Below are 26,270 nucleotides of genomic sequence, written 5' to 3' on the forward strand. Positions count from 1 at the left end.
CCTTGGGTTTTTCAAAGCAGCCTCCATCCCTGTCCCATTTACATAATCGGTTCCTCAAAATCGCTCCCATTGAGGTCTTCTACTTACTTGTATTTAGCATAAATAATCAATCTAAATCTATGGTGTGAGTATCACTACTCTTTGTCTTATTCATAACTCATTCCCAATAAAGACTTCCTTGCATCTTTAATATTAGTTGTTGTCTGTATCATCAACCAATTATATAATGTTACATAAATAAAAAGCACTTTATTTTTATCACTACTGTTAAATATCTAATAAGGTGTAATAACAAATCATTAAAATTTTCTCCTCATCCCCACTTTCTAAAAATATAATTGCAATAATTAGTTCATATGCTATGAACAAATTTTCAGAGTGTAATCATATGTATATTATTTAATCTAACTTTGAAATGACTATTATCAATTGGTTATATATCTAAGTTGTATAATTTTTTAATGGGTTAAGTGCAAAAAACTCCCCTGATGTGCATACAAGTCCGCAAAATTAAAAAAATGGTGCAGAACTAGTTCTTCTGACCACTTTTTTACAAAAAGTAAAACTGGAAACCCCATTTTATCATTTTGTTTCCCATTTTGCCCCTCATCCATTTGTGCATATAAGGCCCTCACCAATTGTGCATATAAGACCCCCACCCCTAAGCCCAATTCGTCTCTCTCTCTCTCTCTCCATGTCTGCTTCAATTCTATGTGCTAGACCATGCAATCAAATTTATACCAGAATCTTATCTAAATCTAATATCTTATCCAAATTCAAAATGGATAAGTTCCTCAAACAAATTGAAAGCCATGTTGTCTCAAAATTTCGGTGTTGGGGACTTGTAATAACACTATGATCACGGTTTACCATCACAGGGAATTGTTTAAAGGCAGCCATAAACTTATCATCTAAATGAAATATATTCTTCAACAAATTGAAAGACGGTATGATTTGGTTCTTCGAGCTACGTTCCAATATGCTTGGGCTTTTGGACATTATTTTCGCGAGCTCAGTGCTGGAAATGCTAGTGGAGTAAAAGAACTCAAAATTAGGCAAAATGGTTTCATTGGGATCCGATAAGAAAAGTTTCAGGATTTTTCTGGTGAGAGTTGAGATCTGGGTTTTGCTGAATCCATGGCTATTGAATAAGTTGAGAACCGAATCTGGTCTATCTAGGGTTTTAAAATTGACGTGTTTGGAAGCTGAAATAGTAACTTCTGGACTTAGCCCACATGAATTTATGAGGTAATTTACAGTATATAAGTGTTGATTTGTGGGAGTTGAGATGGACTTGGAGATGAAAATAGTGGATGGGTTTGAAGGGCATACAATTTAGGGATCATTGAATCTAAAACAGAAGAGAAATTAAAACGAAGTAGATGAGTTTTTTTTTTTTTTTTTAATTTTTTTTTTAGCATAGATAAACACAAGCCTAACGGCACCTACAAGAGATAAAGCAAACTAGACACAAACCACATCCCAAGCAAACAAACAACCTAGATCCCACCAAACCAACAAAAGCCACAAACAAACAAACAACCGAAGACCACAAAAACCACACCCCAGTGAGCACCACAAGGCCTAAACACTAGCCCAGCAAAACACGCGAACCATACGAACACCAGACACGCAAAAGCAACCGGGCCAAACACACGGCAGAAGGATGGAGAGCAGACGTAGCGACCCAGAACACCGAGGAGGAACACGGGAAGGAACTAAGCGCCGGCGAACCACGAGCAAGGACAACAGCGTCGGAAACAAAACACCACTAATAATGAAAAACGCACGATAACCAAAGCACCAAAGGAAAACCAACCCCATAACGACAACCGGCAATAACAAGCCACGACCCAAAGTCAATGGCGGCCGGAAGCGAGGTAGCTCTGAACAGAGCAAGAAGAAGGAGCAGTGAACCTGCTTCAATATCACGGCCAACGCACAACAACCCGAAACAGGAGAGAACATCCAACACGCATGACCAAGAAAACAACGCAACGGTCCCAAATAGCGAACTCGACGACAGAATAGCCCTTGCAGCATCCAACCAAAACCCAAAAGTCTGGGCCACAGAAAGCATTAGCACAGACAACCACCCTACGCCAACAAGCAAAAGGCGAGACAATAGGAGGACGACCAGAAAAGCCAAATAAATCACCCAAATACCGGGATCGAAAGGAAAACCCAAAGAATAGGTACCAAAAACCCAACCACCAACCAACCCCATCCGATTAACCCCAAAAGCAGAACAACCGCAACACCCAATAAGCACAAAACCACAGAGGGGGAACAACACCAGCACCACCAGGAAGCTCAGAACACCAAACTCACGAGCACCGGGCAAACAAAGGAAGGAAAGGAAAAACCCACCCACTCTCACGGACGGAGAGAACCCTCACGGATGGGAGGGAGAATTGATAACTCTCACGGACGGAGAGAGCAAGAGACCCATTTGGATCAGAGAGTTGAAGTAGATGGGTTTGAGAGATGAAGATAGTGGATGGGTTTGAAGGGATGAAGACAACGATGGAGGCGGAGGCTGAAATGATTTACCTTAAAACCCATCATCCATGCCCTAATGATATATGATGTGCACACACACACACACACACACACACACACACATATATATATATATGACAAATTTATTTATATTTTAAAATATGAAAGGGCATGTTTGGTTTTAGATTTAATTATATTCAGGTTTAGGTTATCCCTATTTTATACAATTTGAGATTTATTTTATCCTTCTGCCAAACAAACCCCATTTTATACAAATTTGGACAAAATGATCATTTTATATGGCCTGTATTTATAATTATTAATTTATTCAACTGAAGTGAGGGTATTATCATCATTTTACATCATTTAGGGACCTCTTCGCACCAAATTGATAATATAGAGGGTTTTTTTTTTTATCCCACGAGGACTGATATGAACTATATTAATAGTAAAAAAAGATTTTATGCACTTAACCTTTTTTTAATTTCCAAAAAGGGCACATGCAATGTTTGAGCATCACCTACGACAAAATTGAAAATTGTGTAGGTGCGAATGGGTTTAAGTTGTTAGTTGTTTACCTGAAAAAATTAAAATACTCATTAATGACCATTAAAGTCATGATGGGGTCTAGTTTTTAATATTGTTTATTTATTTTTGGGTTTAATGTCCCTTGTAATGCCAAACGACTAAGTGATTTCAAACTTTTATTTTAGTTAATGGACAACGTTATTGTGTCATCTTTCAAATTACACAATTTTGTGTTGCATTATGGTCCAACACAGATTTTCTTGATACAATTTAGGTAAAGTGCAAAATTTTTTTTTGAATTTTTGTTCTTTTATAAATAATTTTTTTGAATTATACTTAAAGACAAACTCTTAACTTTAATTACTTTTCATTAACTTCTTATGATACAAAAATGACGAATTTTAAGTATTAATTTTACTATCTGAGTCAAAAGCTTTGGGGGATTTACTAAGATAACTTCAGAACTTTCCCTCTAGATTTCTTTTCAAAATAGAATATGAAACTTTCTTTCTTCAAAATAATTTTTGAAATGTTTTTTGCTTACTGAATTTTTTCTAGAAATCTTCTAGAATTCTCCATAAATGATCTCAGTTGAATCCCTCTTGAATGTTTTGATCTCCTCAAATGTCTTTCGATCCATTTTTTTTTTTTTTTCTTTTTCGGAGTCTTTAAATCTTATTTGCTCGGTCTGGAGTTTGAAAAAGTTGCACAATACCATCCTCTAATTTTTTTTTTTTTTTTTTTTTTTTTTTTTGGGTGGGGGGAACACTAAATTATTGCAAATTACCCTCTTGGGCTAATGAAGAATTAATTGCCATTAAAGGATGAAACAAACTTACATAAATACCCATAATAAGGAAATTAAATTAAAATAAATAAATAAATATTTTAGAAAAAAAAAATCATAACAAAAACCCACTTCTGTATAACAAAACTAGTGGACATACAAGAACATCTCCAACAGTGTGTTAAAAGATATTTTTGTGTAAAAATATACATAATGTGTAAATTTTATTATTTATTATTATTATTATTATTATTATTATTATTATTATTATCTCTAATAGTATGTTAAAATACATTGCCACCTACCAATGTGTAAAATTATTGTGTATTTTGTATAATCCTTTTACACAGCTACATCAACATATTTTCTCTCTCCTCCATTTTTCTCATTTCATTATCAAATCAGGTTTATAAAAGTTATGTGGGGTCTTGGGCATGTCACATGGTTGATTGTTATTGACATATATATTTTTACGCAAAAAGTATAAAACAATGGCTGGAGCAAAAAATAATTAGTCTAAATTTTTTAAATAAATAAATAAACAACTATTGGAGATGCTCTAAGTAAAGTACCAATGAAACTAATTTTTATACAGAATAATATATATATATATATATATATATATATATATACATACATATATATACATATATGTATAATGTATACATATAATGCATAACTATATATGTCTAATAACATTTTAATTTATTAATTACTTATTAAGGGAATTTTATCCACACAAAAGTAGTAGATTTGGCCACGATGTACGATCCCTTAATGCTGTGTTTGGTGTGTAGGAATGAAATGAAATGCAAGTAGAAATGAAATGAGAATGGGAGTTGACTAATCATTCTTATTCTATTGTTTGGTTGTAAATATGAAATGTATATAAATAAAATGATAATAACCATTCTACTATTTGATTCCACCAATTTAAAATTTAGAATGGAATAAATTTAAATTTAATTATCTAAAATACCCTTCTTAGAGATAAATAAATGAAATTAACAAAATAATATTCTTTTATAATTTTTTTAAAAGAAAAGATGGTGGTGCTAGATGGTGGTGAAGGTGGTGGTGAAGGTGGAAAGCGGCAGTGGTGTAGGTGGAGGAGGTGATGTTGGAAGGTGGCGGTGGTGGTAGACAACAGTGGTGTTGGTGGAAGGTGGTGGCGGTATGCATTAGTGGGGTAGGCGATGATTGTAGAAGGCAGTGATGGTGGAATGTGGTAGTGGCGTAAGTGGTGGTTATGGTGATGGTGGAAGGTAATGGAAGTGACAGTGGCGGTGGTGGTGGAAGGCAGTTGAGGTGACAGTGGTGGTGGTGGTGGAAGGCAGTTGAGGCGACAGTGGTGGTGGTGGTGGTGGAAGGCGGTGGAGGCGACGGCAGTGTGGTGGTGGTGGTGGTGGAAGGTAGGTGGTGATGGTGGCGACAGTGTAGTGGTAGTGGTGGAAGGTGATTTTGGTGTAGGTGGTGAGGGCGGCGGCAGTGTGTTGGTGGTGGTGGAAGGTGATTTTGGTGTAGGTGGTGATGGCGGTGGCAATGGTGGTGGTGGTAATGACGGTGGTGGAAGGCAATGGAGGTTGCGGTGGTGGAATGTGGTAGTGGTGGAAGATGGTAGCAATGGTGGAAGTTGGTGGTGGTGGCGGTGGCGGAAGACAATGGAGGCGATGGCGGTATGGTGGATGAAGACAACAACAACGGTGGTGGTGGTAGTTATGGTGGTGAGAGGCAATGTAGGTGGTGTTGGTGAAAGGTGACGGTGGTTGTGGTGGTGGTGGCGGCGGTAGCGACGGTGGTTATTTTTGGACATAGAACATGAGAGTTTTTTAAGAACTTGATTTTTTTTTTATAAACTTTATTTGGGAATTGAATAACCATTCCATAGGTTTAATTGTGAAATGATTTTTCATTCACAATAATTAATTTTTATTCTAATGGAATGGTCATTCCTACTTTAAATTGCATACCAAACAAATAAATGGTTGAAATGGGCATTCATTTCATTCAATTCTTGCACACTGAACACGACATAAAAGTAAATGTTTCTTTCACCTGTCTTTCCCTAGTGGATAACTGTAACAAGGGTCATTTGTCCCACATTGGATCCGGATGGAAAAGTGATTGGCTATAAATGAGTGGGTATACAGTACAACCCAACAGTTTAAACTTTTGGGTAAATGGGCAGGCGCTCACTTGTTACAGTTGGTATTAGAGTTAGATCCAATCCTTGATCCGGTGTCACGCCAAGTGCCCGACCTGAAAGGCGTTCGGGTGAGCTAGTCCGGTTAGGCAGGGTGGCCCGAGCAGCAACGAGGGCGTTGTAAGTTTGGGTGGGTGAGAATGTAAAAAGGGTCATTTGTCCCACATCGGATTTGAATGAGAAAGTATTTAGGTATAAATGGGTGGGTATGTAGCACTACTAAAAAAATTAAGATTTTGGATAAATGAGTAAGCGCCTACTCGTTACAACAACCTATAAAGAGAGATTAAAAAAATCAAAGTTAACTTATTTTAACTTATATGTATAATATTTATCCTATTAAAAAAAAAAATGTAATATTTATCTATATTGAATCCGTCCATAATATTGTTCACCTTGTTCACCATGAATAATGGAGAAACTCTAAACTCCATGAAATATCATGTCTTTTGGTAAATCAATTAGACATGGTACAATGAGCATTTGTATGGGTAATGTTGTCAAAAATGATTAATTCATGTGTCATGTGTAATGTACATGACTTGTTTAAAGGTCAGACATCAACATTTATATATGGGCTAAATTAATGGAGGATAAAATTAGGTCAAATAATTTAAGAATTTAATTGGGTCAACATAGATGGATTTGTCTAAAGATTTTAACCACTTTTTCTCAAGAAAAAGTGGGTGTCATGAGTTTGATAAATAAGGAAAAATGAAGGCATAAAATGGGCATTACATCATTTGCTTAAATTGGGCATGAGTTTGGAGAATGGTGAATTTACTATTCAAGTAGTTAGTCACTCTCTTTCATACTTGTACTTCTGTTCTTTCACCTTTTTAGAAACAACAAGCACTCCCTAATCTTTTCACCCATTTTCTTTTGATTCTCTCAATCCAAACACAAGAGGGAGAGAGAATAATAGAGCCAATAAGTTCCCAATTTGTCCCCACTTTTAATAACTAATGAATTCATAATTTGTTTTTACCTCCATTTTTCCTTTTCGAAATTTTTTTTGTGAATTGAAGCCCAAATTTATTTTTTGTTATCATATTTTGGAGGCCACTATTAAATTTTCTTTCTACCCAAAAAAAAGTTATAATTGTCTATAATTTTCTTTATTTCCTCTTGTAACCCCAATTAATTAGGGAGTAGTATATTTTTTCTTTTTCTTATTTATAGTTAATATATATATACCCAAAACCACCGTTAAAAGGGTTGCTTCTTGCTTAGAGAGCGCATTTTAGAGAGAGAAAGTGTTCTTTTTGGCGCCCTTTCCTTGACGTCGTCGGGTGCGGAGACCGTCGAGATTCCCCATTCTCTTTCCATACCGTGTTCGATTCCCCACAACACACAACTCTTTATATCTCTCTTACCTCGTATATGATATACACACATCTTCGAACATATAATTACTCTCTTCACATACTCTCTCTCTACAATGGCGTCTGAGCAACAATTATCTGCAATCATGGTATATAAATCTCGCAAAAACCCTATTTTTCTTCGCTTTAGTTTCCTATTCTCACTTGATTTAGTTGCTATTGAGCAATTTTTTGCTGTTTAGGGCTCGAAAGTGCTCATGGTTGGTGCTGGCGGTATCGGGTGTGAGCTTCTCAAAACGCTTGCTTTGTCTGGTTTTCAAGACATTCACATAGTGAGTACGCCTTTAATCTCTTTTATATCTTCAGTTTTCACTTGTTTATGGTTATTGCAGCCAGAAATTCTCACCAATTTCATGCGTGATTAGCCTGAAAGTTTAGGTTTTTAACTAGGGTTTCTGCGGTTCTAGCTTGTGGGTTTACGCCTAGGGTTTGAGGTTAGGATTTAACTAATGCTAGTTTGAAGGGTTTTAAAGTGTTGACTAATTGAAGTGTTTATGAATGACTAATTGTGATTTAAGGGTTTGTTAATGAACTTGTATTGTTACTGCTGCAAACCTGAAACCCATTTGTTGTGATGGAAAATAACATTTTTTGGGGGAAATTCACACACAAACAAACAAATAGTGGAAGATTCTTCAAACATGCAGACATTTTTGTACCTACTTGTGTGTAATTTTTTTCCTAGTTGCTTTTGTGTATTTCTAATTGGGGAAATTTATCATGGAGTTAGTGTATCACTCTCGAGTTCATGTAAGCTCAAAACCATGATAATAATGGCTCTATATATTGATTGCAGTTCATTTTATTTTAAAATCAAGTTATATGCGGGGTTGATTTAAGTTGCAGCTATGGTTAAATTGAAAGAAATTGCAGCAGATACAATCACTAGGGGTTTTTTCGTGGTAAATTCCTGCTAGCCGTTGACCATTAGCTTTTTTTGCATAGAGTCTCTACTGTTGAAAGGCAAATTGATGGCTAGGACATTCTAAGGTTAGTTATATGCAATAATAGAACTTTTTATGTTCCCCTGTTCAGAAGTCATGCTTGTCCATTTTAGGGTGGAATGCAATGGTATCATGGGTATTCTTCTCACCTTCACTTTATTGTGCTAGTGCGTAAGGGAGAATTGGTTCCTTAGTTATTTTTTGCTGTTGATAGATGGGTGGAGGGGCTGGTTGGATTTGGTGTCAACTCTAATTGTATAATGCACTGGCACTTCTTCATTGCCTTTTATCTCCAATTGCAACACCAGCATGTAAAATGCATCTGTGTATTTGTTGCTGACTGATTGTCTTGCTGCAATTGTTGGAACTGGTCTGAACACTTAGTTAGTAATTCATTGGTAGAAAGTTTGCCCTTACTAGCTATTCATCCCTTAGCATGTTCTCGTGTCTTATTCTGGTGCTCTATGACTTGTTTTGATGTTGCCCTCAATGAATGTAATGAGTAATTCATTTTATCCATTACAAATTTGATTCCCCTTCCCACATGAGGGGTAAGAATTGAATGAAGCGTCAAGTTATCCAGTTTTGGAATTCTGCTATTTCTACATCTGTGCATAAAGGTCAAGTTTTTAACATGATAACTTTATTAGACTATTGATTTGTGTTGTAAGCTGAATGACATTATACTTCCCTGATGCAAACCTGGCATTCTTGTTGTGGGCAGCAATTATTTTGAACGAGGCATTTTGTATGCTCTACTTGTCTTCTAGATGTGCATGGTCTTTGTGAAGGTTTTTTGCAGATGGATTGGTTTATTTTATTATAATATTCATTTTCGTGGTTCTTTTAATAGTTAATGCATGCTTTTGTATGTGGGATTTTGTACTTCTGGAGTTCTGATAGGACTAGTTTCATTGGCTTTTAATTTTCCAAATCTTCTCTTGACCTTAAGTTGTGTTGTGTACTACTTGAAATTGACACAATTAAGTCTGTGGTGTGTCCTTTAGTTTGTGGAGCCTTTGATAGCAGCAATGCTCATGCTTTTCAAATTGTGATCATATGCTGCTTGTTTAGAATCTTGGATGAGCAATTCTCATCAATAAATCGGGATATTGACACGACTAAAGAACAAAATAACTTGAAAAAAGTTTGAATTAATATGGAACTTAAATTGATCCACCATTTAATTATGATTTTCTGTAAAAAAAAATCAGCATCAAGTTATTAAGAATGAATCCTAAAACCCACCGGAGCTTGTTTAAGGTACAAATATAACAGATGTCAGACAGTTGAGATTCTTGGGCTATATTGGAGACTGCTTGGCCTCTACATTCCATTTCTCATATCGCTACTGCTATAAACACTTGGTCAATTTGCAAATTTGAATAGAACAGATATCATCTAATTTTCTTTACAAAAAACTATTTATTGACATTTTCTAGAGAAGTGTTTATTAGTCTGTATTACTCTTTTGTGTAGTTTGAACTGTAGTTGTTAAAGGCATGTCTAAGACAACTAAAACGCCTTGTTTTATGCAAGATGCCTGTTCAATTAAGCAACTGTAAATCCCTTAAACAAATGCTTTTGAGCAGCCTATTGGCTAAAAAACTGCATCTTGATGTTTTAATCACCTGTCAGCTCTCTCCCCCCTCTCTCTCAACAACCATTGATTGCTATGCATGTATCATGTTTTAGCTTATGTGATAGTTCATTTATTTTACTTATGATAGATATTTTAATGTTGGATTCATGGGCTTATGTTGACTGCTTAAATCATATGTGTCTTGTGCTTTATTATGAATATTTGTAGAGCATATTTTTACAACACATTTTTTAATAATTCATTAAAATGCGCTCGAAGGGGTGAGCACTCCTAATGAAACAATGGCATAAAAGAATACAATTATACATCCTTTAACTATCCTAACAATCAACAAAATCTTCTACAGATTTACAAAAACTCCCTTTAATCCCAAAAGAAGAGAGAGCTCACAATATAATTCTTTATCATCCATATCGGAGCTTCCATACCATAAAAAAACCTCCTATTTCTCTCATACGACAGACCCCAACAAACACAAAGTGGACTTGCCTCCATGCTTCTTGAACTTGTCTTCCCATTGAACCATACTATCCAAGGCTCAAACATGCCCTCTATGAAGTTAGAATACCCATTGCACCCCGAAGACTGCAAATAGGATCCTAAACATCCCTTGTAACTGAGCAATACAAAAGAAGGCGACTCACCGATGCCTCATCTCCTTTGCAACACCATTCGATCACAATCTGCTTCCTCTTCCTCAAATTATCAAGCGCCAATATCCTTCCCGGATATTCATGCAAAAGAAGCCACCTTGAGGTGGAATCCTGTTCTCCAATCGCGTTCCACGTGAAAGATGCTGTCTGGTTACCTTGTAACACTTGATAAAAATATCTCACAACAAATCCTCCATGCCTGGTAATAGAGCAAACCAAAGATAGATATGATATTCTCCATTTTGTAGTCTTAAATTTGCCTCCCAAAGTACTTATAATAATAATAATAAAAATTTGCCTCCCAATTTGCACATCCCATGTCACCCTCCCACTATCAAGACGATAACAGAGTATGACGATAGCAGATGGCCACCATGATTTGCTTGTCCACCGCAATCTTAACAGTCTTGGGAGGCTTGTCCCCATGACAAACATAAATTCAAAATCGATTGTCTCCCACTTCCCACCTTGAACTGAACATGCTTAGAGAATTCAGTCCAACCCTTAACGATTTTTTCACATAAGTGCATTCCTACTAGGGTATTCACTTCCTTGGAGCACCACCTGCCTCTGTCCTCTACAATTTTTATCTCTATAATTCTCCTCCACAATCTCTCTCTTTCCAGACCATATCTCCAATGCCATTTCCCCATCAAGTCTTGGTTAAACAAGTTAGATTTTCTTACACCCACTCTTCATAGTTGAAGAGGTTTACAATCCTTCTCGTCTTCTCCCAATTCACCAAGTGGAATTTGAATTCAACTCCCCTTTCTCGCACATATTTGCCTCCTTTCAATCTTTACTATAATGAGGGAATTTGGAATAGAGAAAGAATGTTGGAAGGTTTGAGAGGGTACTCTTGATTAGAGTAAACCTCCTTCGAAAGATATTGTTTCTTCCACCCAGCTAGCTTTTTCTAGAACCTTGATAACACCTTCCATGAAGTTCCCAAAGGTAAACCCAAATATGATACTAGGAAGGCCCTAACACAACAACCTACAATGCTGGCAAGAGTTGGTATGTTGTCTACCTCCCCTACCAGGAACAATCTCATTCTTTCTAATATTTATCTTCAGCCTCGACATTGCTGGGGTCAACACCAATACACATCTCAAATACCTCAGCTGGTCCTCAAGCGCTTCACATAATACAATGGTATCATTTGCAAAAAGACGTGTTACTTCTAGCTGAGTGATTGTCCTTCCCACCCCAAACCCCCTCATGAAGTCAAGAGCCTCTGCCCTCCTTATCATCCGTATCCATCACCACAATAAAAATGAGTGGTGACAAAGGGCTGCCTTGTATCAATCGTCTAGAGCTACTAAAGAAACTTGCAGGGGATTAATATGTCGAAGTAAGAACTTTGGCTATTAACTTGTAAACACTGCCCAAAAGGCTGTTTGGCTTAGAGTCCTATGCCTCTATTGCTCCTCCCTTTGTGGTATTAAAGCAATGAAAAATGCATTAGTGTTCTTCTCAAACTGCCCATGCTCATGGAAATAGCATATGGTCTCCATCACCTCCTTATTCTACATTATTATACCTTCTATCGTTGCACATTTACACTGGTATTTTTATATAGTTGATGCAAGTACAAAATTAAAAGATATGTAAACATTGATTTACCTAATTCCCTTGGTTGATATTCCAGAAATTTTTATTTTTTATTTTTTAACAAGTTTTGTATTATATGTGTTGAATTGTTTCAATCAACTGATATAGTTTAATGCATACATATGCAAATTGATAGTGTATATGAGTATGATTAATGACAATTTAGCATTTAAAGAGACCTATGACCAAATCATTTTCAGTGACATTTTTTATTGATAAGTAAAATCTGTGATGCAAGCTTACAGTCATGCAAGCGTCCTGCTCGGTAAAAAGCCTATCGTTCTACTCATCCTTCTTTCAAGGTAAGAAGCTCATCTATACTATCATTAAAGAAAACTCAAAGGGGAGTGAACCTGTGGTACAACTTCACAAAAGAAAGCACCATACCCTATACCCTAAAGCTATCCAAAAAATCAACAAAATCCTCTACGGGTTTGCTTAAACACCCTTCCCCCCCCCCACCCAAAAAAAAAGGGGAAAAAAAATTCAAAATAGAACGCTCACCCAAATTGGTCCTTCCACACCCTCAAAAGTCTCCTATTCCTTCCCCTCCATATACCTCATCAAATATATAACGGACTAACCCTCCAAGCTTCTCATTCTGGCTGACCATTATACATCCCTTCCAAGACTCATAAACTTCCGCAGGGGTAGCCGGTAATACCCACTGTATCCGGAAAATGGATAGGAACATAGCCCAAACATCCCTCGATACTAGGCAATGCTATAAGGGATAAGTTGTTTCTCTTGTTCATACAACACCAATTGACTACAATCTGATGTCGTTTCTTCAAGTTGTCCATTCGAAGAAAACCACCTTGAGAGGAGAGGAGCTTTTGTCTTCCACAATGCTTTCCATGGAAAAGCAATATCCGTATCACCAAGTGCTTGATAAAATGTTTTGACCGCAAAGTCATCCTGCCTTTCTCCTCTCAAGCCCCACCCATCCATGTCCACCGGCTGCCGATGCATCAATGACAAAAAGCTATAACCTCTTCCACCTCCCAATCCTGGCTGACTTGGCAAACTGAACATCCCATGTCAGCGCACCATTAGCAAGGCGTTAGCAGTCGGCCTCCGTGCTATGTTTGTTAATCGCCAAACTGAACAATCTAGGGAAGATATGTGCAAGGGGTCTATCCTCACACCAAGCATCCAACCAAAACCTTATCTGCCTCCCATTCTTCATCTTGAACCAGATGTGCATAAAGAACAAAACCTTAGTGACTTGTTTGTAAGTATAAAGTCAATCAAGAAATCTGATCATCCCTTTATCTGCATGTTAAGTACTTAACATTATTTCTAAATAAATAAGGTTTCATATGGTGTACGCCAAGTTTGAACACGGGTCACTAATTAGCCCTGGTATAGCCTATAGTCTACACTGATTAGTTTTGTAAGCAGTGGTCATTGCCTGTCCACTGCTTAAAGATCAGGTTGTAAACTTTTTGTTATGTGAAAGGAAGCACTTGCTCCTCTACTGCTGACTTAGTTGATCTTTTGGACTCTATGGGTCCTTAGGTTCAGCTTCCGTTTTTGTATTAGGGACGCGTTCCCCTTTCGAACGCTCTTCTAATCGATTATTACTTATCAAAAAAAAAAAAAAAAAAGGGAAAAAGATCAGGTTGTAAAGTTTCTTGTACGTTTTTTTTTTTAAATTTTATTTTTTATAAATAATGTTAAAGGTTAGGTTTATACATAGTACATCCCTACTAGCATCCTCGATTAAAATGAATTAGCACTGCGTAATAGACTTTCTTTACCAATTGGTATCCAAGTGGGTTCTTTGTCTCTATTGTCAAGGGTTCAAGTTATAAAAATAAAATTACATTCTTACCCATATCAAAAAATGTTTGCTACAACTACTGCCATAAAAGGCAATTTTGCAACCACCTAATTTGTCAGGAAGGCCTAATAATCTTATGAAGGGCTAATAATCATTGCTTAGTATAATGGTCAAAGCTTATTATGCCAATCTAAGCATGTTCAAGTCTTAAGATCAACTATTTTGTGCAAAATAATGTGAAAGCTTATGCTTGCTTCCATTATTTCTTCCCAGCACTACATGACATGGGTAATCTCCTGATGCAACTTCTCAAAAAGGAACTTATTTTACGAGATAAATGTTTGTCATTTCTATGTTGTTGCAAGTACCTGGTCTTAAATGGTATTTTGCAATTAGAGCAAAATATCGTTGGAACTACTCAATCTTTTAATGCCAAAACCGATCATCAGAAGTAGTCCACTTGCAACAAATTATTTCATGCCAATTGGAAACAAATTTGTTGCATATATTATACATATCGTAGCATATCAATTTTATTAATTTAAACATCTTTTTTTACCTTTGTGACAAAGTCTCATCACGTGAAAAGTGTTTTTATTATATTGTGAACTAAAAAAGAAATACACTTTTTGTGACAATATCTTTTTTGTTGCAATAATTGCATAAGTAAACTCTTTTGGGATGAATATCATTTTTCACAAATAGTTTTGTTTATTTATTTTTTTATTTATTAAAAAAATAAATATAGAATTCTCGCAACAAGAAATCTTCCATTGCAAAAAGGGCATTATTTTGTGAGCTTTTGTGATAAATGTATCACTTCACAAAGTATTCATTTTCTTTGAAATGCTTTTTCCTTTTCTCCATTCTTCCTTACTTTCGCATATTTTGCAATCTAGTTGTACTTTTCTGATACTCTTCTCTACAAGTTTACATAGGCACAAGTTGCTTGTGTTGGTTTTGAGACATTTGGATTTGTGTAAAAACAGTTTCACCAGCTGTTGATTTGGCTTCAAAAAGTAGTGTTTAATATACTATAGGTTTTGAAGGTTATTTTTGTTCCCGGTCTCTAATATTTCTAGTTCTGCTTTTAGAATTATCTAGGAAGTTTCCTAGAGTTTATTTATAGGGTCCAATTATACAAAAAACAAAACTAGAATGAACTGAGTATAAGAAGACCGCGAGAAAACAGTCTTCATTACTCCATTTGGTAGCAGAATAAGGACATCGTTCCTTTCTAAGATTGCAATCCTTATTGATATAAGAAGTAATGAGTGGTAGGTCGCGGAATCAGGTATGGTCTTCTTGCTAAGAGGCACGGATATGGATACGGGACACGGATACGACACGACACGGACACGGCAAATCCAAAAAAATTAGGACACGGACACGGCGAATAGTATATATATATATATATATCAGCATTAATAATTTTTTAAAAAAAACACTGATATGTTTAGGTTGGAATATATATATATATCACTGATATGTTAGTATATATATATATCAGCATCTTTAGGACACGGACACGGCGAATTGTGGCATCTTTAGGATAGTATATATATATATCAGCATCTTTAGGGTAGTACAAAACAAAAAATAGAACATATCAGCATTAAAAATTTAAAAAAAAAAAAAAATAAAAAAAAATTAACATATCAGCATTAAAAATTTTTTTTAAAAAAAAATCCAGAAAAGTGTGTCCGAGCCGTGTCCGAGCTGTGTCAGAGCTGTCTAAGCCGTGTCCAAGCCGTGTCCGAGCTATCTGAGCCGTGTCCGAGCCGTGTCCGAAAATTAAAACAAATAAAAAAATTCCAGACACGTTTTTTGGCGTGTCCGACACGTGTTGGGGCGTGTCCGACACGTGTCGGACACGGATTCTTCGCCTATTTTGGAGTGTCCGTGCTTCCTAGTCTTCTTGTATCTGATCGGAGCGGAGCAGCTATGTTAGTCTTAAGCAGGTGAAGAAAATGAAAATTCAGTTGATAAAGATTTAAAAAGAAAATTTAGTTCTGTGTAGACCCCAATCTGAGGCTGCTAGGAGGGGCAGAGGTATATATAATTGGGGCTGGCTAAATTCATTTATAAGGTACCATTTTTTTTTTTCCTCCGATAATTAAGGTTGTATTAGAAAGTGTTCAAATGGGGAACGCATCCCGCAAAAACTACACAAGGGCCAAATGGGGCCCCTAAACTCTAATATGTCAAAAGAATCTACTATCCCCCCATGGATTTACAATATATCCTAAGAACCCAACGAAAAAAGAGAGCTAAGAATAGAGAATTTCAGTGCCCCAATAGGAGTCTCCTCGCCATCAAAAGATATCCTATTCCGTTCCCTCAACAAGGGCGCCACCCTCCAAAATTCATGGACTTGGAGACCCATCATACAACTTCTCTAAGCCTCTAGCAGAAAGAGGCATGACCCACTGGACCCCAAACAACCCCAAAAGCAAACTCCAACTGTCCCAGGTCACTGGACAATGCAACAAAAGGTGATCTAATGACTCTTCATCTCTCTTACACATGCAACACCCATCAATAATAATCCGTCTCCTCGTCAAATTGTCCAGAGTTAAGAATCCTCCTTTTAATAGTCGTCCAACCTAAAAAGGCCCCCTTAAGAGGGACCTTTGTGCGCCAAACAGCCTTCCACGGGAAGGCAGGCCCCAAGACATCCAAGAAACTCTTAAAGAAAGAGTGAACGTCAAACCTCCCCTGAGGCGAAGGCACCCACACAAATGAATTAGGCCTGCCACCATCCACCTACTGCCAATAAAGCATCTCCAAGAAGCCAATGGCATCATCCAACTCCCAATCCTGAAAATGTCTTGAAAAGCTCACATCCCAAGTCATCCTTCTGTTATCAAGCTGATAACAGTCGACAACCAAAGCGCGTCTATCCAAAGCAATCCAGAAGGGTGCGGGGGAGGTGCATGCCAATGAACGGTCACCACATCAAGTATTCTCCCAAAAACGAGTGCCCCTGCCATCCCCAACTCTGAATATGAAGTGTTTAGAAAATTCATCCCACCCCTTCTGGATGAATTTCCAAACACCTACACCACAGGGACTCCTCACCTCCAAAGAGCACCAACCTCCTCTCTCCTTCCCAAACTTGTTGGAAATAAGCCTCCTCCAAAGTTTATGCCTCTCCTTCCTAAACCTCCACAACTACTTCCCTAGGAGCGCCTAATTGAAAGGCACCAACCTCTTGATTCCTAGATTGCCCGATTGAATCGTCCTGCACACTTGCTCCCAGCAAACAAGATGGTATTTGAACTCCTCTTCCATACCACCCCATAGAAAGTTCCGCCTCTCTATCCTCCCACCTTTTGCAAGATACTGCTTCTTCCACCCTGCAAGCCTCCTCTCAGACCTCTTAACCAAAAGATCCCATCTACTCGCTCTCCTCGAAGGCGATCCCAACGGCAGACCAAGATATGTGATAGGGAAAGATCCAACACTGTAACCAAGGATGTCAGTCACTACGGAGATCTCCGCAACTTCCCCCACTGGAAGCAACATGCTCTTATCCACATTGATTTTTAGGCTGAAGAATGTCTGAAAAGCTAAGCAAATCACACACCTGAAATATCTCATTTGAGACTCATTAGAAATCACAGAACTACAAGGTGTCATCTGCAAACAACAAGTGGGATATCTCCAACTAACTGGAAGAGTCACTGCCTACCCTAAAGCCTTTGATGAAACCCAGCTCCACTGCCCTCCTCATCAACCTACGGAGAGTTTCCATCACAATAATGAACAAAAAAGTGGAGAGCGGGTTCCCTGCCTCAGGCGGGAAATTGCTGAAAAAATCAGTCGGAGACCTGTACACAAGCTAGTGGAAAGGACTAGGGAACTGAGATTGATGTTGAAGTGTTTGTGCAAGCTAGTGGAAAGGACTAGGGAATACAGAATAAAGGATTCTTCATTGTATCAATCATAGCCCACGCCATTTCCTTAGATGCGAATTAGTGTTCCTTTTTAAGATCCCAATCCTTTTTGATACAAGAAGTAATGAGTAATGGGTTGCAGAACTGCGTATTGTCTTCCTGTAATGAGTTGAAGCGAAGTACGTAAATTAGTCTTAACCTGGTGAAGAAAGAAAATTCAGTTGATGGAAGCCTTAGTCTGGTGGAATTAAAAAAAATGTAGTACCTGGAGTAGTCTTTATTCATGGCTGCTGGAAGGGGCATAATGGATGCTGACATTAATATTGGGATTAATTACTGAAAATGATGGCTGAAAGACTTGTACCTGCATCTCACGCTTTGCGGCCGATCATCTGATGGAAGAAATTGACATAATTGGTGTTTTTCTGTCTTCTTGCATTCTTCTGCTAATTCTTCTTCACATTTGTTTTTCCATTGAACTACACAGGTTTTTAATAAGAAATTTTCTGGAATTTAAGAAGGAAGCGTTATCAAACCTATTGTTTTCTAACCTTCTTCCATCTACAAGCCATGATACTTTCTTTCCAGCTTTGCAAACCTTAAAATTTTTTGAGTCTTGACCCACCAAAATAAGTTATTGTAGAGTGTACTATTTTGAAAATCCAACTAGCAGCTTAAATGATTCTGGTTGTCAAGAAATATATGTCCACCATTACTACAGTCAACCTTGGATATGGCGCAAGAAGAGAATTAGAAGAAATTGGAAGGGATTACCCAAAACTTTGCTCTGGTACATCCTAAAGCAAAATAGGCACTTGCCACGGGTAGAGAGTCTGCTTGAGTCTTGCCGCCATTCCTCCTCTTTTTTTTTTAATTAAATTATGTTTTTGATATCGTCTATTGTTTTGTTTGCATTTCTTGAGATCATGTTAACAATGTAGTCTATTCGTGTTAACAGGCCATGTTTGCGTCGTGTCAAGACGGGTATCATGCTATATGGGTCAATCTGAACACTCTGTCTATTATTCGGATTTTCTATTTCCTATTTTTTTCTTAATCTCAAAATGTGAATAGAATAGGGAAATTTAAACATTGATTTAAATTATATTTAATAACTAGAATTTTAATTTTAGCTCAACTAGGGTTTCACTATATTAAGATACTAATTAAACATATTACTATATATAGATTGAAACAGGCCAATGAGGTTAATCTGGCACAATTAGTTAAAGTGAAGGGGGCAAATTAGGTTATAATAGGGTTGGGTCTACAAACCCAAAAAATGACATGTTTATTTTAGCGAGTTGATCAAGTTGACATGAGTATGACCTGCTAATTTCGTATTGAGTTCTAGTCGTGTTGATGGTTTATGTCAAATTTTGCCACCCTATTTATTGTGAACTTGTGAATTTCATATATTGTATTTGCTAGTATTTTGGTGTTTATTTTTATCATCTTTTTTTTGGGGGTTTCTCTCGGTGGTTTAATTTTTGTTTGAAACAATTCTTGGTTCCTTTTGCAGATTGACATGGACACAATAGAAGTGAGTAATCTTAATAGACAGTTCTTGTTCCGACAGTTGCATGTTGGTCAATCTAAGGCTAAAGTGAGTAAATAATATTCATAGATTCATTGTTGATATATGTACAGTTTGGTCTCTTGATTTGATTTTGCTGACTTTCCAAACAGGTTGCACGGGATGCTGTGTTAAGATTTAAACCCCATATTAGCATTACACCTTACCATGCAAATGTTAAAGATCCTGACTTCAATGTGGACTTTTTCAAGCAATTCAATGTTGTTTTGAATGGACTCGACAACTTAGATGCAAGGCGACATGTGAACCGCCTTTGTTTGGCGGCTGATGTTCCATTGGTTGAGAGTGGGACTACAGGGTTTCTGGGTCAGGTGATTTCCAAGTTCAACTTGCATATGGTTGTTCTATCTATGTTTCATAAATGATGGTTGTTCTATCTATGTTTCATATCATTACATTGTAAGTATTTATTCATATATGTCTTACAACTTTGAACAATTATGCATTAATAATGTTCATTAAATTGTTGGCTAAAAGAGCATGCTGCTTGAAGCGGGCAATACTGTCAACTGATTTTCAAGGCTCCCTTGATAATTATTTAAGAGTCTATCCATAACTGAAATAAGTGTGCATTATTACTTACCAATAGTAATAATTGTGCATTATTACTTACCAATAGTAATAATTGTGCATTATTTACCTAAAAGGCATACTTGTCGAGAACCAAACATGGGAGAATGTTATAATTAAACAGTAAACACAAAATAGTACTGACTTTTTTGTTTCTAATGTGTGACTGCTATTTTGTTTGTCTGAACAAACAGACAAAGATAAGTGGTTTGGCCTATTAGGACCTGGGCAAAATAATGAGACTCGGAGAATTGTCTCAATGCTAAATTTATGTTTGATCAACTCATAGTGATAATCCGTCTTTGGATATAAGACGGACCATTTTCAAGATTTTCCGCTGCTGATAACCACACTGATGCAGAGAATTTGAACAGGAGAAGGGACGAACTGGGAATTTTATATGGGATGTATATTGGACATTCTATGATCAAGTTTTTTAATCAAACGGGTTTTAATTTAAGTTTATTTTGAATAGGTATGCTGCTGCTATTATATTATTTCTATAACAGGAGAAGGGACGAACTGGGAATTTTATATGGAATGTATATTGGACATTCTATGTTCAAGTTTTTTATTCAAATTTAATTTAAGTTTATTTTGAATAGGTATGCTACTGGTATTATATTATTTCTATACTTTATTAGGGTTTAGGAGTCGGGGTAATGTTGCTAATTTTGAGTTTGGTTGGGATCATAGTTCATGGGTTGTAATTGGGGTCCAGTTTTGTTGTTTGGGTCTTATTTTTGGCCTTGGTAAGTTTAGAATATTCTTAGTGGTCAAAAAGTTCTGAAGTGTTGTTATTTTAGATTAGTTTTGAAGGTCCTAGGTAGCAACCTATCAATTTCTTAACCAAGTGAATTCCAAAATGCATATCTTTGAACAAAACTTCAGAACTTTTTTTTCTTCAGTTTAACATAAACATTATCATTAGTTGTTTAGAGTTTTCATGAGCTTTCTTTCTAAAGGTTGAGCAACCTATCTTTTCTTAATCAAGCGAATTCCGGCTTTTTTTTCATCTAACAACTGAATACCTATTGTTCTATTTTCTAAAACCCTAGCTCTACAAGCTTTCCATAACCCAAGACCACCATAAAACCAATTGCAAGCGGTTACACGGATTTGGTATTAAAAGCTTGTAGGAAGGTTCTTTCCTTTGCTTTCTGCATCAAGCACGAAGAAGGAAACAATCATGGAACTTCTGGGATCTCGAAAGTCTGGTAGGGAAAATTTTGAACCAGAATCTGAAATGCAAGTTGGAAAAAGGATTTAAGTGAGAAATGGCTTGATCTTATTAAGGTATAAACTTCTTATCCGGCCTTACAGGATTTTTGTTTGATTTGGAAGATGGCAGCTTCTCTGACAGCATGTTGAAAAATGAAGCTTTCTAGGATTATCTCACTTGGTGATGGATATGCGTAGTCTGTGATTTGAGTATTTACCTGTCGACAGCAAGATGAATTTCTGCAAATTTCTATTGGTATATAAGTAGTGCAATATGAGTTACTAAATTGTATTGAATGATCTAGTCAACTACTGCTCGTTGAACAATATCTTCCGTGACTGCGACATCTATCTTCCCAGCCTACCTTAGAGGGGAAAAAGCTCCTGCTATTGTATAATGATCGAGGGAGAATAATAAATTTGGATAGGAAACTTCTCGTAGTGTCCATTTTGACATTGTAGTCGACATCTTGATCAAATTGTCAAGAATATCCCTATATTTGTAAATAAAAATCCCCCTATTGCCCCCCTCATAATTTCTTGGGTCTGTCCCTCCTGATGTACCTGTGCTTATAGTGCCAATACAGTTCTTCCTGTTTGTACCTTATTAATTTAGCTCCGGTTGCAGATATTATTGAAATACTCTAATGCATCTTCTTCTGACTATATATACTTTGTTTTCACCTATCCTAATTGGTTTCTATGGTTGGTTGTGATAAAGTTCTGTTTATTCATTTCTTTTTCCTTTTTTTTTGTTTGTTTTTTTTTGGGATGCAGGTCACTGTACACGTGAAGGGTAAAACAGAATGTTATGAATGCCAGCCAAAACCGGCTCCAAAAACTTATCCTGTGTGTACTATTACAAGTACTCCATCAAAGGTATTGGCATCTAGATGTACTGTCTTGTCTCCATTTTTCCTGTGTGAAGAGTCCCATGTGAGCTTTACTAAGACTATATGCTATTGTGATTAAGTATGCTCCAGACCGTGAGTCCTTTTAGTTGTGTGGTTACTGCTTTATAATTAGATGGTTCATATATCTGGCACACCAATAAAATAGATGGATAAGTTATTTTAAACTGGGTTCAAATTTAATTAGTTCAAAATACGATAGCACATGAAATTGTGTTCTAATGAGTTCATCTTGGTTGGTTTTGTGTATGTTTTGGAAGGGCATCAAGTTTGCACTTTTTTAAAAGAATTTTTATTGATATTTAATTGCTATTCTAGAAGTTGAAGAGAATGCCATTAGTCATCAGACTTGAGTACATGGTGTCTGCCTCATTTTGAAGATGATTCCTATTCCACTAGTTGTATGCTTTGAGATCATTTTTTCAATGTTGCAGTTCCTTAACTTTCTGCTCTGACATTATAGTTTTGATGTTGCAGTTTGTTCACTGTATTGTATGGGCAAAGGACTTGCTCTTTGCAAAGCTGTTTGGGGATAAGAATCAGGAAAATGATCTGAATGTGCGTTCTAGTGATGCTTCTAGTTCATCAGAACATGCTGAAGATGTTTTTGTACGTAAAAAGGATGAAGAAATTGAGCAATATGGAAGGAGAATATATGACCATGTTTTTGGTCATAACATTGAAGTAGCTTTATCTAATGAAGAGACATGGAAAAACCGTAACAGGCCAAGGCCTATATATACTAAAGATGTCCTGCCTGCTGAAATGACTCAGCTTAATGGTACCGCCGATAAAATTATTGTATCTGATGATCCCTCATCTGTATCTGCAATGGCATCTCTGGGTCTGAAAAATCCTCAAGATGTATGGAGCCTAGTTGAGAATTCAAAAATATTTCTTGAAGCGCTGAAGCTATTTTTTCTTAAAAGAGAGAAGGTTTCATTGGGCCCCTTGCTTTCCAAGTTCTTTTACAGTTACAGCCCTTGAATTTTTTGTTTGTTTATATACCTAAATCCATAGGACACTGAAGTCTCTCTCTCTCTCTGGCAGGAGATTGGGAACTTGAGTTTTGATAAGGATGATCACTTGGCTGTAGAATTCGTAGCAGCCGCTGCAAATATTCGTGCTTCTTCTTTTGGGATTCCTTTGCATAGCCTTTTTGAAGCTAAAGGTATTGCTGGTAATATTGTACATGCTGTTGCAACAACAAATGCTGTGATTGCTGGGTTAATTGTTATTGAAGCAATTAAGGTGCTGCAACAGGATATAAACAGCTATAGGTGGGGCTCACTTCCTTTACCTTTATATGAGCTGTGGACTGTATTTTCTTTTATGAATCATGTTCTGAACCTCTTCTTTCCAGTAGATATAGTTAACTTATGCATTTTAATGCGTGATTCAGTCTATGTTACTGGAATTCCATTAATTTCATGGTTGGCCAGTGTACTTTTCCATGCTAATTCTGAAGCCACTGAAACATAACAGGATGGTTGCTTTAATTTTGAACTTAGAATCTGAAATTCCAGTCCTTTTTATTTAAATGAGAGATTCTTTACTAGTGCTGGCGTCATTTTTTTTTTTTTATACAAAATGTGGATTCAATTGGGTTGCATATACGGGCTGTACTCTTATGAACTTATGATCTTTAAATCTATTGTCCAATTTTTCCTTAATGGGCACAATTGTTCTGATTCCTTGATTAGTCAATATGGAGACTTAGATTTGAATGCTGGATGTTTCTGATTGATAAACAAGTTTTCATTATATCAAAATAATTTATCTGTTCTCTTTCTTTCTCTTCTTAGAAGTGTCATTAGATTGTTTTTGTCTGCAAAACTTCATGAGATTGGGAAGTTAATTTTTCTGAGTAGTATCTATAATGCAGTAAGCTCAAAATTCTTATGAGTCTTTAAGTGGCTAATTCTGAATGTGTATAGGATGACATATTGTCTTGAACATCCATCAAAAAAGATGCTTCTTATGCCAGTGGAGCCTTTTGAGCCAAACAAATCATGTTATGTTTGTTCTGAGGTGTGTTTAACATTCTTTTCTTTCCTGTATTTTCTTTCCTTTTTTTTTTTTCCTTCCAAGTATTGGTCCACAACTGCCTTCTGATTTTATGCAATATATTTGGAAATAGACACCTCTATTGCTTGAGGTTAATACTCACCGTTCAAAGTTGAGGGATTTCGTTGAAAAGATTGTTAAAGCGAAGCTTGGTATGAGTCTTCCCTTGATAATGCACGGGCCTGCCCTTCTTTATGAGGTTGGTGATGATCTTGATGAAGATATGGTAGCCAACTATGCAGCAAATTTTGAGAAGGTACATGTCTCGCTCTGTGTTGTCATGGTTTTATTCTTTGGGATATTCTATGTCGAGTGCTGATGTCTTTTCCTTAGGTGCTATCCGAGCTTCCTTCTCCAGTGATTGGTGGAACGATGCTTACAGTTGAGGATCTTCAGCAAGAACTGAAGTGCAATATCAATATCAAACATAGGTTTGTCTTGGCAATTTACTACTTGGGTTTTGGTTTTAAGCAAGTTTAATTTCACAAAAAAAAAAAAAAAAATGTTCAAGCACCTGAGATTGCTGGAGTCAATAGTGTGTTGCTGTTTATTGAATTGCTTCTTTTTGCTGTTTTTTTTAGTATTTATGACCTAACCTGTTGCAAATTTATACCAATTTATAATTTGCGAATATTTTGTGTGGGATTGACACTGGAGCATTCCTTACTAAAGCCAAACAGTTTAATGTACTATATGAAAAAAAGGATGTTGGAAGTTGTCTTCTGAGTATTGCTTGAACTCTATATTGATTGCGGAATTTTGTAACCGGAACCTCTGTCTAAAATTATTCACTTAGCTGCATCAGTTGAACTCTGGTATCCATTTGGAAGCAATTTGTGGATGATGAGTTTCTAATCAATCAACTATTTTTTTATATGGACTCGGATGCGCGTGATGGGTTCTAGAATTTGTCTAGGTGTTGTATATATCAATTTTCCAAAACTAAGGACATGGGACAAGAGTAATATTCTTATTATTTATTATTTATTTTATTTTTTAAAGAAAAACAATGTATTTACTCATTTTTGAAGCAAAAGGAACATGATAGAAGATTTCATATAATAGTATTAAAAATTGAATTATTGGATTATGTGCGTGTCCAACCATATTTGTTGGACATACGTCCCATATTCATGTACATGTGTTCTTTCTACGGCGCAGTTTTATCATGCTTTTTGAGGTGAGTGTAGTGTAGGTTCATGATCATCTTGTCGTATTCATTGATTCAAGGTTTTTCATCATCGAAGTTGGTAAATTAGCAATAAGGAATCATTTTACTGTTCAGTAATTAAAAAGTGGATTTGCTTTTTAATTTTTACAGGGAGGAATTTGATGAAAAGGAGGAACCGGATGAGATGATTCTTTCTGGATGGACTCAAGTTCCTGCGAAAGAGAAGAAGAATGATGTATCTACTGACAATGGTGGAAGCACATCAAATGTATCTCAAGTGGTTTCACTCGAGACCGTAGAAGACGGGGACATAGAAATAATGCCAACAGAAACCACGAATGTTCTCGCTGGGAAGAAAAGAAAGCTGCCTGCAAGTTTTACCACCGTCACTTCTGATCTCTCCACTGTTTCTGATAAAGATGACGTTGACGATGCTGTTGTCGTGCACGATGATGGGAATGCCAACATGATCAAGAAGAGGTCGCTATAGGTATTGCTCGCACATTGACTTTTGACGGCCTCTCACATCCTAATTTTGTACCATTATAGAGACTGACAATTCTTTTGATGCTTGTAACTTAGATTGTTACATTATCTTCAGTCAGATACATGTAATTGTTTTTGTTTTCACTCTTAGTTCAAGCATAGCAACAATTTGTAGCCGTCCTAGTTTAACAGTTGGGTTGAACATTGTAATTATCAGAACATTTTGTTGGAAAGTAGATTAAACTGTTTCTATTCTTTCAGGGGATTTTCTGGAAAGTTTAAGGTAATGATAGAAGTTCAGGAAAGCTTTGCTGTACAATGTTTATTAACACATGAAAGCTTC

At 36.5% G+C, this 26,270-nt stretch overlaps 1 protein-coding gene across 2 annotated transcripts; it reads left to right on the top strand.

Annotated features, from left to right (window-relative positions):
* Nucleotides 1-7,231: 7,231 nt before the first annotated feature.
* On the top strand, nt 7,232-26,182 carry LOC132300599 (SUMO-activating enzyme subunit 2). 2 transcript variants are annotated; one of them, XM_059797766.1, is made up of 11 exons: nt 7,232-7,494; nt 7,588-7,677; nt 19,427-19,510; nt 19,594-19,812; nt 22,070-22,171; nt 22,681-23,139; nt 23,254-23,483; nt 24,141-24,234; nt 24,344-24,526; nt 24,604-24,701; nt 25,592-26,182. In XM_059797766.1, exons 1-11 carry the CDS (start codon nt 7,462-7,464, stop codon nt 25,929-25,931), a joined length of 1,932 nt encoding a protein of 643 aa, XP_059653749.1. In that variant the 5' UTR covers nt 7,232-7,461; the 3' UTR covers nt 25,932-26,182. The 2 variants fall into 2 exon arrangements, with proteins under 2 accessions (XP_059653749.1, XP_059653750.1); XM_059797767.1 differs by lacking the exon at nt 7,232-7,494 and having other exon boundaries at nt 7,588-7,681.
* Nucleotides 26,183-26,270: the final 88 nt, after the last annotated feature.

The sequence above is a fragment of the Cornus florida genome, unplaced genomic scaffold (genome assembly GCF_030987335.1).
Source record: "Cornus florida cultivar Cherokee Brave unplaced genomic scaffold, ASM3098733v1 CherokeeBrave_3.0.0_Hap2_Chr03, whole genome shotgun sequence".
NCBI classification, from domain to species: domain Eukaryota; kingdom Viridiplantae; phylum Streptophyta; class Magnoliopsida; order Cornales; family Cornaceae; genus Cornus; species Cornus florida.